Source organism: Strix uralensis, chromosome 21 (assembly GCF_047716275.1).
Source record: "Strix uralensis isolate ZFMK-TIS-50842 chromosome 21, bStrUra1, whole genome shotgun sequence".
Lineage (NCBI taxonomy): Eukaryota > Metazoa > Chordata > Aves > Strigiformes > Strigidae > Strix > Strix uralensis.
Window position 1 is genome coordinate 12,314,756 of NC_133992.1, and position 11,918 is coordinate 12,326,673.

An 11,918-nucleotide genomic window follows, 5' to 3' on the forward strand; every position below is an offset into this window, starting at 1 on the left:
AGCAGGAAACAAACTCCACTTTCTGCCCGGGGGAGAATGGTGTGTCACCCCTCTAATTAAGAATGGTGTGTCACCCCTCTAATTAAGAATGGTGTGTCACCCCTCTAATTAAGAATGGTGTGTCACCCCTCTAATTAAGAATGGTGTGTCACCCTCTAATTAAGGCCCGATTTCTCATCAGGATTTTTGCCAGGAACGAGGCAGAGTGCTTCTGCCTCTGTGAAGTGTCTCTCAGCAGGGCCAGCTGCTGCCAAACGCCCAGAGCGAGGGGAGCTCAGAAGGAAGTTCTGAACTATTTTCTTGACTTTCTAGGATGGACACAAACCTAAAACTCAAACCACGGGTGACTCTGGGTCATGTTCACTGCACCCTGGAAGCCTGGATGGAACAGCTGAGCTTGTTCTGCCCCCCTCCAGCCAGCACAGCCGGGTTTGAGGACAAATTCTATAAATAGGTGGAGTTAAGAGCATTCAGGCAAAGGTGGACACTTACCTTAGAACCGGTACCTGCTGGCCTGCTTTTGAGTAAGATTTAGTGAAAAAGAAATGACTTAACTCACATGATCCAAGAAGTTTATTGACGCAGCAGGCACTTTACACTGAAACCAGCCCCGGAGTCCAGCGAGTCCTTCGACCCTACGTCCCAACACTTCTCCCGCCCGCGAGCCGCTGGGCTCCCGCACCCGCCAAGGCTGTAGCTCCCCCGGAAACAAGCAGCACACACGGGATCTCAGATCCCCACACTCTGATAAAGCAGCAGCTGAAAATACCTGTTGGCTTTACAGTACCAGGAGGCAGGAGCAGGCATCGCTCTGCCTCCAAAGGGAGCCGGAACAGGCAGGAACGCTCGTCCCCACCGTCAGGGTGAGAAGCATTCCAGGACGAGGTTCCCATGGGATTTCAGGAGATTGCGATCTCTAATAAGGATGGACCGGTGTCGTTGCAGCTCGTTCCTTCTTCCGAGTCCCAAACCCATCGCCGTCTTGGTTTGAGTTAAGAGTCTTTTAAACAGTCTTTCTGGCTGTGAGAACTCTGACTATGGAGCCCAGTCCACCTACTGCTAGTGCCTGTGGGGCAGGAGAGGGGAGAGGTTACCCTGCGCCAGCCCCTGCGGCGCACGCAACAGGCACCTTAAAAAAACAATTAAGTATTTAATAACAGAAGCGTATACAGCTCTTCTCCAAAAACTTACCTAGGCAGGTCAAGCAGTTCCACCTCCTTTACCCCTTTTTTTGCTCTCAAATCTTTTGTTAATTGGGGAAAATCTATGTCTTCTCCAGCACACGCAGACATTAAAGGAGCAGCTGCTCCAGCCCCAAGTGCCCGCGCGGCCCCACCACACTGCGCCTCCCCCCACCGGCTGCTGCCACCCCAACAGGAACATCCACCGCCTCTGGGGGTGTCTTGAGGGGTGTCTTGGGGGGTGCCGCTGCCCCGCGACGCCTCCGCTGCCCCGCAGTCGCACACCAGCTCTGAGTGATTGAGGCTGAACAGTTAACGGGGAGCTCGGCCCTGAACTCGGCTCCTTCCTTGTTCCAATCTTGGGAAGTTTGTGCCTCGCTTCCCCTCTGTACGTACAGACGAGTGATCTTTGACTCAAGTTACTGCAATTCTATAAATGTACTCTGTGACGTGAGAATCAAGGGACCCAACACCGAGTACAGTAATTTAGTAACTCAGATACCACTAAATCTGAAGGGAAAATGACATTCTCCCAAATGTAACCATCTTCTGGATCTAGAGAAGGTACCAATGTTGCCCGTCACTGATGATACAGAACCTCTCACCTCCCGTATCCCTGAATGGGAAAGGAGGAAATGCTGGTTTCAGTTTCATTTGCATCCCTCACTGGAAACAACGTGGCCCCCTGAAGTCTAGAAGATGGATGTGACTATGAAAAAATAAGTATTAAACCTGACTGCTTCAAGTGGGGCGTGTTGGCTTTGCAGACATAATTCAAACACAGCCCCGTGGGTATTGCAGCACCTGAAACAAGAACGGCGATCGGCAGCGTGAGACACCTCGCTGGCGCCAGGGGACCGAGGACATGGAGCATGAGACACCTCGCTGGCGCCAGGGGACCGAGGACACGGAGTGTCCGCTCGGAGCGGAGCTGGAATGTGCTGGAAGGTGCCAGAGCTGCAGCCCGGACGGACGCAGGGCCACAGCCCCTTCCCAGCGGACAGACTGGTCCAACCGCTGAGCGCTCTGAGCGAGCCGCACGTCCTACCGGGAGTGCCAAAAAGCAGGAGACAACCCTGCCCGGCCTCGTTCCTTTCAAAACAAAGAGGACGAGATGCTTTACATGTGCCAACATGCTCAGAGCATCGTCACCTTTCCAGTCCGGGTGGTGGTGTGTAACCTTACACCCTGGGAGCACCCACCCGCGGTTACCTGAAAACAGTCCCCAGTGAAAACAACAACAAAAAAAACCCCCAAAACAAGCAGAAACACATTCTCAGCTGTCCTGAGACACTCCCTCCTCCTCCCCTGTCGAGGTCCTGCAGAGCCGGCAGCAGCTGCTGAGCTGGAGTCGCTGCACAAGTCCTGGCTTGGGTATCGCAGGAACACCCGGTGCTGTGACACCGACCCCAGCGCAGGGCTCTGGCAGGGGAGCCGCAGCATTCCTTGGGGTCATTTTTCCTAGGAGGAGCTGCAGCGAAAACCCCCGCACTTAGGGGAGATTTCGCTTGGATCCCTGCCCAGGGGCAGCAGCACCGAGCAGCTGCTTCACGTGCCTCAGAGGGGACTTGAGCAGCAGGCGAGGAACACCCTCCCCTCCCCACATTGCACAGCAACACCAGAGCCCGGTGGAATCTCTCTGGCGATCTGGGCTGCCCCACCTGTGCAGACCAAACAGGTTTGCTAAATCCTGTTGCTAAGCTGCGACACGTTCGCTGCCAGCAGCACCCGCCACTGAGAACTGCCTGGCCTGAGCCGGCCTCAGCACCCCTCGGCCGAGCATACAGCTCCCCCGTTGAACCCCCAGCCCCGCGGCAGGGCCAGGCGCTCACTGGACACACAAGGGGCACAGCAATTCCTCCAGCAGACGCTGCCCGGCCCCACGTCTCCCCCTGCCCCCGGCTGAGGTGAAGGCAGATGAGTCCAAGCTCAGAGAGACCGAAACGCCTGTTCCTGCACCCTGGGGGACGAGCCCCCCGCCAGCACCCGCCTCTCTCACGGGGGCTCTCACGAAAGCACCGACCACAGAATCATCGAGGTTGGAAAAGACCCTGAAGATCATCCAGTCCAACCATTAACCTCACACTGACCGTTCTCAGCCACACCAGATCCCTAACCAGGATCCCGCGGAGCCAAGACAGCACCAAACACGTACCTTTTCGTGCCACTGAAGTAATATTGCACTGCTATTTTCTGTTGGCTTTTCAAATCCTTTATAAATGTACTTCATTAGCAAGTCAACGCCATTTCTGTCTAAGGAACTCACTGCTTGCTCTATTTCACTGCTTTTGAAAGACGTCAGGACTTTAAACATGGTCCCCTGGGCCTGCTCCTGCGAAGACAAGGGAAGGAGAATAACGTGAGAAGCAGCGAAGCCGGGAGCGAGCCCAAGGGCGCGTTGGGCCGAGCGCGCTCAGGGGACGGTGCCCGCGCTAAAGGCGGGCTCGTTGCTGCCGAAGCGCGAAGGGAATGAGTCTCCCGGGAGCGGCAGGAGGAAGGGGGGAGCCCCGGGGGGGGCCCAAGGAGGGGGAGCCCAAGGGGGGAGCGCGCGGGGCGTTCCCAGCGCCGGGTGCTGATCGGATCCGGAGGGCGCCGCGGGGTCCCCGAGGAGCTGCCCGCGGAGCCGCCGCGGAGCCCGCGGCCCCGTTACCTTCCTGGCCTGGTTCCTGGCGCTGGCGGGGGCGCTCCTCAGGGCGGTGTGGAAGGCCCGGAGCGCGTCCCCTCTGCGGCGCGGCAGTCAAGGACTCAAACCGCCCCGCAGTCGCCCCGGCCCCGCTCCGGGTGGCTCCGGTTACCGGTCCCGGGTGACGCGTTTGTAACGACCCCGGAGCTCGGGGCCTCGCAGCGGCCCCGCTGTGGAAGCGAAGAGCGGAGCGCTCCGCTCCTCCCGCCCGCGGCGGTTACGCGGAGTCGGGGGGGCTCTGGCTACGCGGGCGGGCGCGGCGGCGGCCCGAGGGCTGCGCGGCCCGGGGCTGCGCTCGGGGAGGCGGCGGGGCCCGCCCGCTGCCCCCGGCCCCGCTCCCAAAGGATACTGCCTCAGCAGCGCCTCCACCTCGGGGCCGGCGTCGGGCTCGGCCGCCGCCGCCTCCTCGGGCTCCTCCACGAAGCGGTTCTCGTCATACTGGTCGATGTCGAGGCGGCGGAAGCGGGAGGAGAGCGTGCTCCGCGCCATGCCGCCGCCACCGGAACCGGAACCGGAGCCGCCGTCCCGCCCCGCGCACGTGACCGGAACCCGCCCCCCCCTCCACGTGACCGGAAGCGCCGCGCGGGGGGGCAGGAGACGGGCGGAGCCTTTATCGGCGTTATTGACCCCAAGGGGGGGCTCGCGCAAGGTTCGACTTTATTAAAAATACAAGGTATCTGAAAAAAATCAGAACAATTATTTTAATGTACAAATTCCATCGCTGTAGCAGGTTTGTGTATTTTTAACCGGAAACCTAAGAAAATAAAACAAAAAAAAAAAAAAAAAAAAGAGGGGAGGGAGGGGGAACAGCCCTTCTGACCACTTTATTTTTATCCACTTAAAACAAGCTCTGAGGAGGCGGCGGGGGCGCTGCGCCGCGGCGGTGTACACAACACAAGGCATTCACAGTCCCATCGTGCACACTAGGTAGTGACTTTGCTGCTGAAATTTCTTAAAACTTACCAAACAAAAAGCGGAATAACACCCTGGGACCGAGCTGCCGCCCGGGTATCACGATTGTTAAAAGGAAAACGTTTCATCTAAACCCAGAAATATGTAAGAACTACATGCAGTAGTATAAATTTCAAGGACATATTACAAATACTCTGAAATTAATCTAGGGGAGGGGGGGGGGAAAGAAACTTGCTACAGACACCATAATACACAATAAATTTAGATAATTTAAAAATAAAAAAGGCAAGAGGCAGCATTTCAGCAGCAAAGTGCTCAATAAAAAGTATATTGTAAAGGGACAGTACAAGGGAAGAGGGAGACAGCAGGCAGGGCGGGGTCTCAGAGGAAATAGGGTGTGGTTGTTCGGGGAGGAATTACACGTTCTGAATCTGGAACTGCGCGGAATAACTTTGGTTCTCTTGTATTTACATCTTTAAAGACCATGATTGACGCAATATTTCCACAGCGGTAGCAGTAATTTGGAGCAGACCATACCGTTACCAATTTCTCATCAAACATGAATTTATACCCTTCATGAACTAGCTGGTGCGCTCTGCAGATGAGTTTTAAGTTGTTGATGTGAACAAACTGTAAAGGGAAAAAGGAAAGTCAGTTTTCTCTGAGCAGCCCCACGCCACTGCCCACCCAACAGCCCCCTCCAGCTACAGCCCTGGCACCCATGAAGGGGTTAAAGAGAAGATTTTTCACTCTGTGCACTGAAAAAAAAAAACCCAACTATTTGGGTTTTGAGACCTGGGCAGTGAGAAACGCCTCTGAAATGCAGGTGACAGCCGCGGTGCCCAAGTCTGTTCCCTCTGCACGGCTCAACCCTTCCTGAACCCGCTGCAGAAAGGCCGCGCAGCCCGCGGGCAGCGTTCCCACCCGGGCAGGGACAGCCCCCGGCGTGCTGGCTGCTCTCCAAAGTCACAAAAAGGCTGAGAGAGTTGGGGGGTTCAGCTGGAGAAGAGAAGGCTCAGGGAGACCTTAGAGCGGCCTCCCAGGACTGAAAGGGGCTACAGGGAAGAGGGGAGGGACTCTTGATCGGGGGGGTAGGGATAGGATGAGGGGTGACAGCTTTAAACTGACAGAGGGGAGATTTAGATGAGATCTAAGGAAGAAATTCTTCCCTGTGAGGGTGGGGAGGCCCTGGCACAGGTTGCCCAGAGAAGCTGTGGCTGCCCCCTCCCTGGAAGGGTTCAAGGCCAGGTTGGACGGGGCTTTGGGCAACCTGGGCTAGTGGAAGGTGTCCCTGCCCGGGGCAGGGGGTGGGACTGGATGGGCTTTAAGGTCCCTTCCAGCCCAAACCATCCTGGGATTCTATGAAAAATTAAGTCAAGAATTGTTAAGAAAATGGTATTCTTTTTCCCCTAAATCCTCAGAAAAGTCTTCTACACAAACCCTAGTGATACGAGTCAGTCTCACTGTGTGTCACTTTTCAAAAGCAAGACCAGTATTATCACATCTGGCGGCTGTACTTGTGCTCTGAAGTCCAAATGGCTCATTTTTTCAAGCTGGGTTGAGCAAACCTTCTGTACCACCACGACTTACTCGCAGTGGAAAGTTCATCATCTCGCAGTGCCCTCGGTCCGTTCGTCGCTACGGTAACTATCAAACCGAGCCAAACACTTCCATTTACCTCATACCTGCAGTTACTTCATGCTGCATGCAGTGGCATCATTACCTCGTTCGTCACCTTTGCACCGAAGAGCCAGCCTGCTCCTCGCGGGCTGATCGCCCACGTGTCGACATCTTCCGGGTCAGACCAAACCAGGTCACAGAAGGCGCCTTTGTGAGGAATTTCCTGATTACGTTCAATGGTTCGAATCTGATCGAGCGTCTTGATGTCTGGAGAGAGGCCGCCGTGCACACAGAGAATCTGCTCGTCTATTAACTGGAGAAAAAAAGACACGTGTGAAATACTCAGTGTTTTAACCCAGCCCGGAACGCTACGGTGTGACCCTGAAAGGTCACTACTTGCAGCCGTCACGTTTAGACAACCTACTTGTATTTCTGTAACGTGGAGTTTACACTTACAGCTGCTATTGTGAGCATGTCAAAGACTTTGGTACAGTATCTCCAAGCATTAGCATTCCCGTATTTGGTTTGGCACTCATCTGTTGAACAGAGAATTTTTTTCTTTCTTAATGCATCAGAAGGCATTCAGACAATACGATCAGAGGCAGACGCTTACAGCAGAGCTCGAGTCAGACACGTAACAAAAACCTGGGCAGTCGGTGGGAAGCGTCGGTCCGTCCCATGGCCAGGCCCACCCCCGGGAAGGCACCGAGGGACCCGCCAGCCCTCGCTCGTGGAGCAACGCGGCGCAGAGACAACAGGGTCTCGTGCAACACGCGGGCGGAGCCTTCGCTGCCTCCCACGGCCGGCTGGGAACCGACCCCCCGCCAGCTGGGGGCTTAAATTAGCAAATTTTATACAGAATTAAGACAGAAAGCGCAAACCAACCAGGGCTCGTGGAAGATATTCCTGCCACCAAGGGGAGTTACAGGAGCTTTCTTTAACACTACACGAACGTGGCAACACACCTGACAGGCAGGCGTTTCCTCAGCGACCCGCCAGCACGTGTACTTGCTCCTACTGACACGTTATCCAAAAGAAAGTAATTACAGACATTACTCGTTGTGGTGGGTGTTAGTTACTTTCCAGCACTTCCTCAGGTTTTATCAAAGCCTCACACAACAACAAAGAAGTTGCCAACCAATTTAATTTAGTTTTTCAGACAGTTGTTCTGCTGTTTATTCCTTGCCAGTGACATTCTCCCAGATGCTCACTGTTGGCAATAAACGACTTCCACGGCCAACTCTCCGTGTGACACCGACTGCCAGTTATACTGAAACTGCGGGGAATTACAGTAACGTCATGACTTCGTGTAGAACCTTTCATTATAAGATACCAAAGCACATTCTGTATAAAAATATGCTCCATCTCCAAAATCGACTGTGGCACCGAAAAACAAACAGAAAACCCAGACACTAGAGGAAAGGAGCAGCGAGCTGTGGACTAAAACACGTTCTACTTCACAAAACACAACGAGCATGTTAATGAGCGATAAATCCAAGCTGTCCTGAGCCCCCTCCCCACCCAGCCCCAGGCAGCGCTGACTCAAAACAGGCTGCCCAAGGGAGAGGTGCCGGCCTTGTTTATCACCCCCGATCAGAAATCGTTTGGATAAAGACTTACCATAAAATCCGTACACTTGTGTTATCTGCCTGCTCTCGTGATTGCCTCGCAACAGTGTGATACGGTCAGGCCACTTGGCTTTTAGTGCAAGGAGGTAAGTGAAAGTCTCAAGACTATAATAACCTCTATCTACAAAGTCACCCTGCAAGTCAAACAAATATTCGTAAATGGAGACACAGTCCAACGGGAAAACGCAAAGCGATGCACCCATTCAAACTCCTCGCAGCGCACAGCGACACCGAGGGCTGCGGGGAAGCTGCTCGGACCCACGAGAGTCCTTCGGTCACTCGGAGCTTCAGCCGCGACCTGCCCCGACGCCCCCAGGGGCCATCCAGGCCCCGCTCGCCCCGCGTCACCTCCCGTGGCTCGGTCACAGAGCGCAGCCCGCCGGAGGCAAACCCACACCCGCGGGCAGGCCCGGGGCTCCACGAGCGCATCAGGATTTAAACTTTAAACCCGTTTTCTCAAAGGCTGCCGAGGGGCGGGCCCGGCGCGCACGTACCATGAAGATGTAGTTGGTGTCGGGGACCTGCCCGCCGGTCCGGAACAGCTCGCACAGGTCGTAGAACTGCGGAGAGAGGCGGAGGCGTGAGGCGGCGGGCACCGGCGGCACCGGCCGGCACCGGGGGTCCCGGGCGGCCTCTCGGCCCGTCGGCGGGGGCCGCCCGCCCGTTACCTGCCCGTGGATGTCCCCGCAGACGGTGACGGGCGTGGAGACGGGCTGGACGTTGGACTCCTCCAGCAGCAGATCGCACACGTAGTCGCAGAGGCGCTGCGGGAGAGGAGCGGGTCAGCGCCGGCCCCGGGTCAGCCCCGGCCCCGGGCCCGCCCGACCCCCCGCCCCGGCCCCGCCGCGGCCGCACCTTGAGGTCGTTCTCGGGCAGGTACTTGCAGAGCCGCGCGATCTCCACGTACTTGTCCAGGTCCAGCGGCGCCATCTTGGGACGGCGGCTCAGGGCCGGAAGCGGGACCCGGCACTTCCGGGGAGCGGCGCGGGCCGGCGGCGGAAGTCCCGGGGCTCTTCCGGCGAGCGTGAGCCGGAAGGCGGAAGTTGCTTCCGGCCGCCGGTGACCGGCCCGGCCCGGCCCGCCATGGGGCCGCGGGCGCTGCCGCTGCTGGAGCGGGGCCACCGCCCGCAGCCGGCCAAGTGGTGAGTGGGGAGGGGGGGACCGGCGGCGCGGCCCGGCCCGGCCCGGCCCGGCCCGGCTGAGCGCTGCCCCTCGCCCCCCGCAGGTACCGGCTGTCGCCGCGCGGTGACCGGCCCTGCGGACGCGTGGGCCACGGGTGCCTCTTCCTACCGGGCGGCGGGCCCGGCCGCGTCCTTCTCCTGGGCGGCGCCGACCCCGCTGGCGCCTTCGCGGACGCGCACTTCGTGGAGCTGGGTGAGGGCCGGGCCGGGCCGGGCCGGGCCGGGCGGGGGGCGCGGGACCGCCGCTGACCGCGCTCTCCGGTGCCCGCAGGCGCGAACCGCTGGGCCGCGGCCGGCTGGAGCGGGCTGCGGCCGCGCTACGAGCACGCCACGTTCCTGCCCGCCGCCGTCCCCCCCCGCCTCTGGGTCTTCGGCGGCGCCCACCCGGCCGGGAACCGGAGCTGTGTCCAGGTGCTGGACCTGGGTGAGTGACCGAGGGCCCAGCGCACCGGGCCGCCAGCCCGCCCGGAGAGGGCGGCTCGGTCACCCGGGGGTCCCCGCCGTGCCCCGGGAGCCGGCTCCGAGGCCCAGAGCTGCGGGAGCCGCTGCCGGGCTCCTTCGAGGTGGCTGTTACTTGGGAGGGTTTTCAGTTACCGTGTTGATTACTTTGTTAATCAAATGTCTGAATTAGAAATAGGAACCTGGGAGAGTCCTGAAGTGAGGGGTGTGCAGCCACTGCCTAGGACGTTCCACACCTCCTCAGCAGCTGTAGGAGACTGTCTGTATGTGTTTGGAGGGGGAGATAAAGGAGCAGAACCGGTTCAAGACCAGCGGCTTCACGTGTTTGACACAGGTACCTCTGGGCGAGCGAAGGGCTGTTGTGCCGGACGGTGGAATCCACCCGCTGCCGAGCCGGGGCTCAGCCTTTCAGGTTCAGAGATGTGGAAGTGTTGGGCCCCTGCTTTGGCTACGAGTTTAAATGGGTGGGAGTTTCTTGCTGTTGACAGTATGTCATTTATCTTATCTTTGTGTAGCCACTGGGAATTTGGCCCCAAAGGGCAGTGTGACGCTCTGGGATGAGGAATGCTGGGGGAGATGGGAGTGGTTCGTCACATTTGCCCAAGAGTTGATTCCTCTCCATGGTGGCATCGTCCTGTGTGCTCATGTACTGTCAGAGTTGTCCCGTAAATTCTTGTGGCCCTGTGTGTGCCAGAAACAGTTTGCTTTCTGGTTTGAACTGACCTTTCCTGCTGCTGGGTGACCCGAAGAGCACGCAGAGCTCCATCGCAGAGCTCCATCGGAGGGCTGGCCTGCGCCGTGTGATACGGCGTTAACCCTTCTCTGACCCCGCTGGAAGCACTTCCTAGGGGAGCCTCAGCGGGGCTCTGGGGTCACCAGTTTGTAGAGGCTCCAGAGTTTTCCTCCTAATGCACGTGTACTCTCATTTTTAGCCACCTTGACCTGGTCCCAGCCAGATACTCACGGTGATCCCCCTGCCCCTCGGCATGGACACGCTGTGGTTGCAGTCGGGACCAAACTCTTCATCCACGGAGGTTTAGCTGGTGATGTGTTTTACAATGATCTCTTCTGCATTGATATAAGTAAGTATGGATATAGGTACCACAGAGCAAAAGCGCTTGTGTGATGCGTTTTGACTTGGGGCAACCTTTTTTCTAAAAGATCAGTTCTTAAGGGCTTAAAATATTACCCTATTTGTTTAAAACAATAAAACTTGTGGGTTTTTTTGTAATGTGTAACCATAGACATGTTTTTTTCTCTAACAGATGACATGAGATGGGTTAAGATACCGGCCACTGGTGACATCCCAGGAGGACGGGCATCCCACTCGTCAGCTGTGTTTAGAGACCACGTGTACATTTTTGGTGGAATAGGTCCAGAGGGGACACTAGATACTACCTACAAGTATCACACAGGTAGGGAGATTTCTCTTGGCTGTGTAACAGTAAAAGCCAGTCAGTTGGAAAAGGCATCTCCTCTCAGTTCCTGGGCCTCAGCCCCTGGCAGTCACTCTCACTGCACTGGGGTTGCACCAGCACAAGACTAAATGCTCTATAATGTTGAAAACTGGTCTAGTTTATGCTGCCGCTGTCCCAGCGTGCTTCCGAAACCCGTGAGGCTACACTGAAAGATGCAAATGTGTCTTTGCCCTGCAGAGAAGCAGCAGTGGACGCTCCTCCAGTTTGATTCTCCTCTGCCTGCCGGGAGGCTGGACCATGCCATGTGCGTCGTTCCCTGGCAGGCTGGCGAGAGCGGGGACACAGGAGGTGCCACTGGGAGAGACAGAGCTGGGAACGAGTCGACTGTGTCAGCAGGTGACAAAACCGGCCCCCTCCTGAAGGGCCAAGAGGAGGAGGAGGGGCGTGCTGAAGGCATCGTGCATCTACTGTTGATATTTGGTGGGATGGACACGCAGGGGGAAATACACAGGGACTGCGTCGTCACGCTGATCGAGTAGCAGAGCTGCTGTCCTGCCTTTTCTACACATTTTATAGAACTGTCACATTAATCCTCCTTTCCAATAAACAAATTCTTGCCCTCCAAGGGACAGCGCTGGCTCCCGCAGCCCCAAGGCACAGGCGCCTTCTCTGTGCGCAGCCCCGTGAGCGGTGGTTGCTGGAACACAAGAGCCTGGGTGGGTTTGGGCCATGTCTGGGCAGTTTTCCTCCAGGAAAGTCCCTCCCTGGTTAAAAAAAAAAAAAACACCTTCTTGGCACAGCCACAGTGGTGCCTAGAAACAAGTTGCTGGGGAGGG

General features: G+C 57.1%; 3 protein-coding genes across 3 annotated transcripts; 1 reads left to right on the plus strand and 2 right to left on the minus strand.

Annotated features, from left to right (window-relative positions):
* Positions 1–555: 555 nt before the first annotated feature.
* ARPC5L (actin related protein 2/3 complex subunit 5 like) lies at positions 556–4,483 on the minus strand. Its single transcript, XM_074891490.1, has 4 exons — positions 4,214–4,483; positions 3,832–3,904; positions 3,337–3,513; positions 556–1,066 (listed from the first exon to the last, which is right to left on the minus strand). The coding sequence occupies exons 1-4, from the start codon at positions 4,351–4,353 to the stop codon at positions 1,004–1,006; spliced, it is 453 nt and encodes a 150-aa protein (XP_074747591.1). The 5' UTR covers positions 4,354–4,483; the 3' UTR covers positions 556–1,003.
* Positions 4,484–4,542: 59 nt separating this feature from the next.
* PPP6C (protein phosphatase 6 catalytic subunit) lies at positions 4,543–8,995 on the minus strand. The gene is made up of 7 exons (XM_074891489.1): positions 8,880–8,995; positions 8,693–8,788; positions 8,519–8,584; positions 8,017–8,158; positions 6,853–6,932; positions 6,500–6,709; positions 4,543–5,406 (listed from the first exon to the last, which is right to left on the minus strand). Exons 1-7 carry the CDS (start codon positions 8,952–8,954, stop codon positions 5,158–5,160), a joined length of 918 nt encoding a protein of 305 aa, XP_074747590.1. The 5' UTR covers positions 8,955–8,995; the 3' UTR covers positions 4,543–5,157.
* A 53-nt stretch (positions 8,996–9,048) lies between these two features.
* Positions 9,049–11,707, plus strand: RABEPK (Rab9 effector protein with kelch motifs). Its single transcript, XM_074891501.1, has 7 exons — positions 9,049–9,166; positions 9,250–9,398; positions 9,477–9,629; positions 9,837–9,998; positions 10,597–10,746; positions 10,930–11,079; positions 11,320–11,707. Exons 1-7 carry the CDS (start codon positions 9,108–9,110, stop codon positions 11,619–11,621), a joined length of 1,125 nt encoding a protein of 374 aa, XP_074747602.1. The 5' UTR covers positions 9,049–9,107; the 3' UTR covers positions 11,622–11,707.
* Positions 11,708–11,918: the final 211 nt, after the last annotated feature.

Bases quoted from the DNA above. Each gene is read 5' to 3' on its own strand.
- PPP6C (XM_074891489.1), bottom strand. From the start codon at position 8,954: ATGGCGCCGCTGGACCTGGACAAGTACGTGGAGATCGCGCGGCTCTGC. The intron at 8,585-8,692 runs GTAACGGGCGGG...CTCTCTCCGCAG, and splicing joins GCGGGGACATCCACGGGCAG to TTCTACGACCTGTGCGAGCT. The intron at 8,159-8,518 runs GTACGTGCGCGC...TTTGACTTGCAG, and splicing joins ACACCAACTACATCTTCATG to GGTGACTTTGTAGATAGAGG.
- ARPC5L (XM_074891490.1), bottom strand. From the start codon at position 4,353: ATGGCGCGGAGCACGCTCTCCTCCCGCTTCCGCCGCCTCGACATCGAC. The intron at 3,905-4,213 runs GTATCCTTTGGG...GCCGCGCCGCAG, and splicing joins GTGGAGGCGCTGCTGAGGCA to AGGGGACGCGCTCCGGGCCT. The intron at 3,514-3,831 runs GTAACGGGGCCG...TTGTCTTCGCAG, and splicing joins CCAGGAACCAGGCCAGGAAG to GAGCAGGCCCAGGGGACCAT.
- RABEPK (XM_074891501.1), top strand. From the start codon at position 9,108: ATGGGGCCGCGGGCGCTGCCGCTGCTGGAGCGGGGCCACCGCCCGCAG. The intron at 10,747-10,929 runs GTAAGTATGGAT...TTTCTCTAACAG, and splicing joins TCTCTTCTGCATTGATATAA to ATGACATGAGATGGGTTAAG. The intron at 11,080-11,319 runs GTAGGGAGATTT...TTTGCCCTGCAG, and splicing joins TACCTACAAGTATCACACAG to AGAAGCAGCAGTGGACGCTC.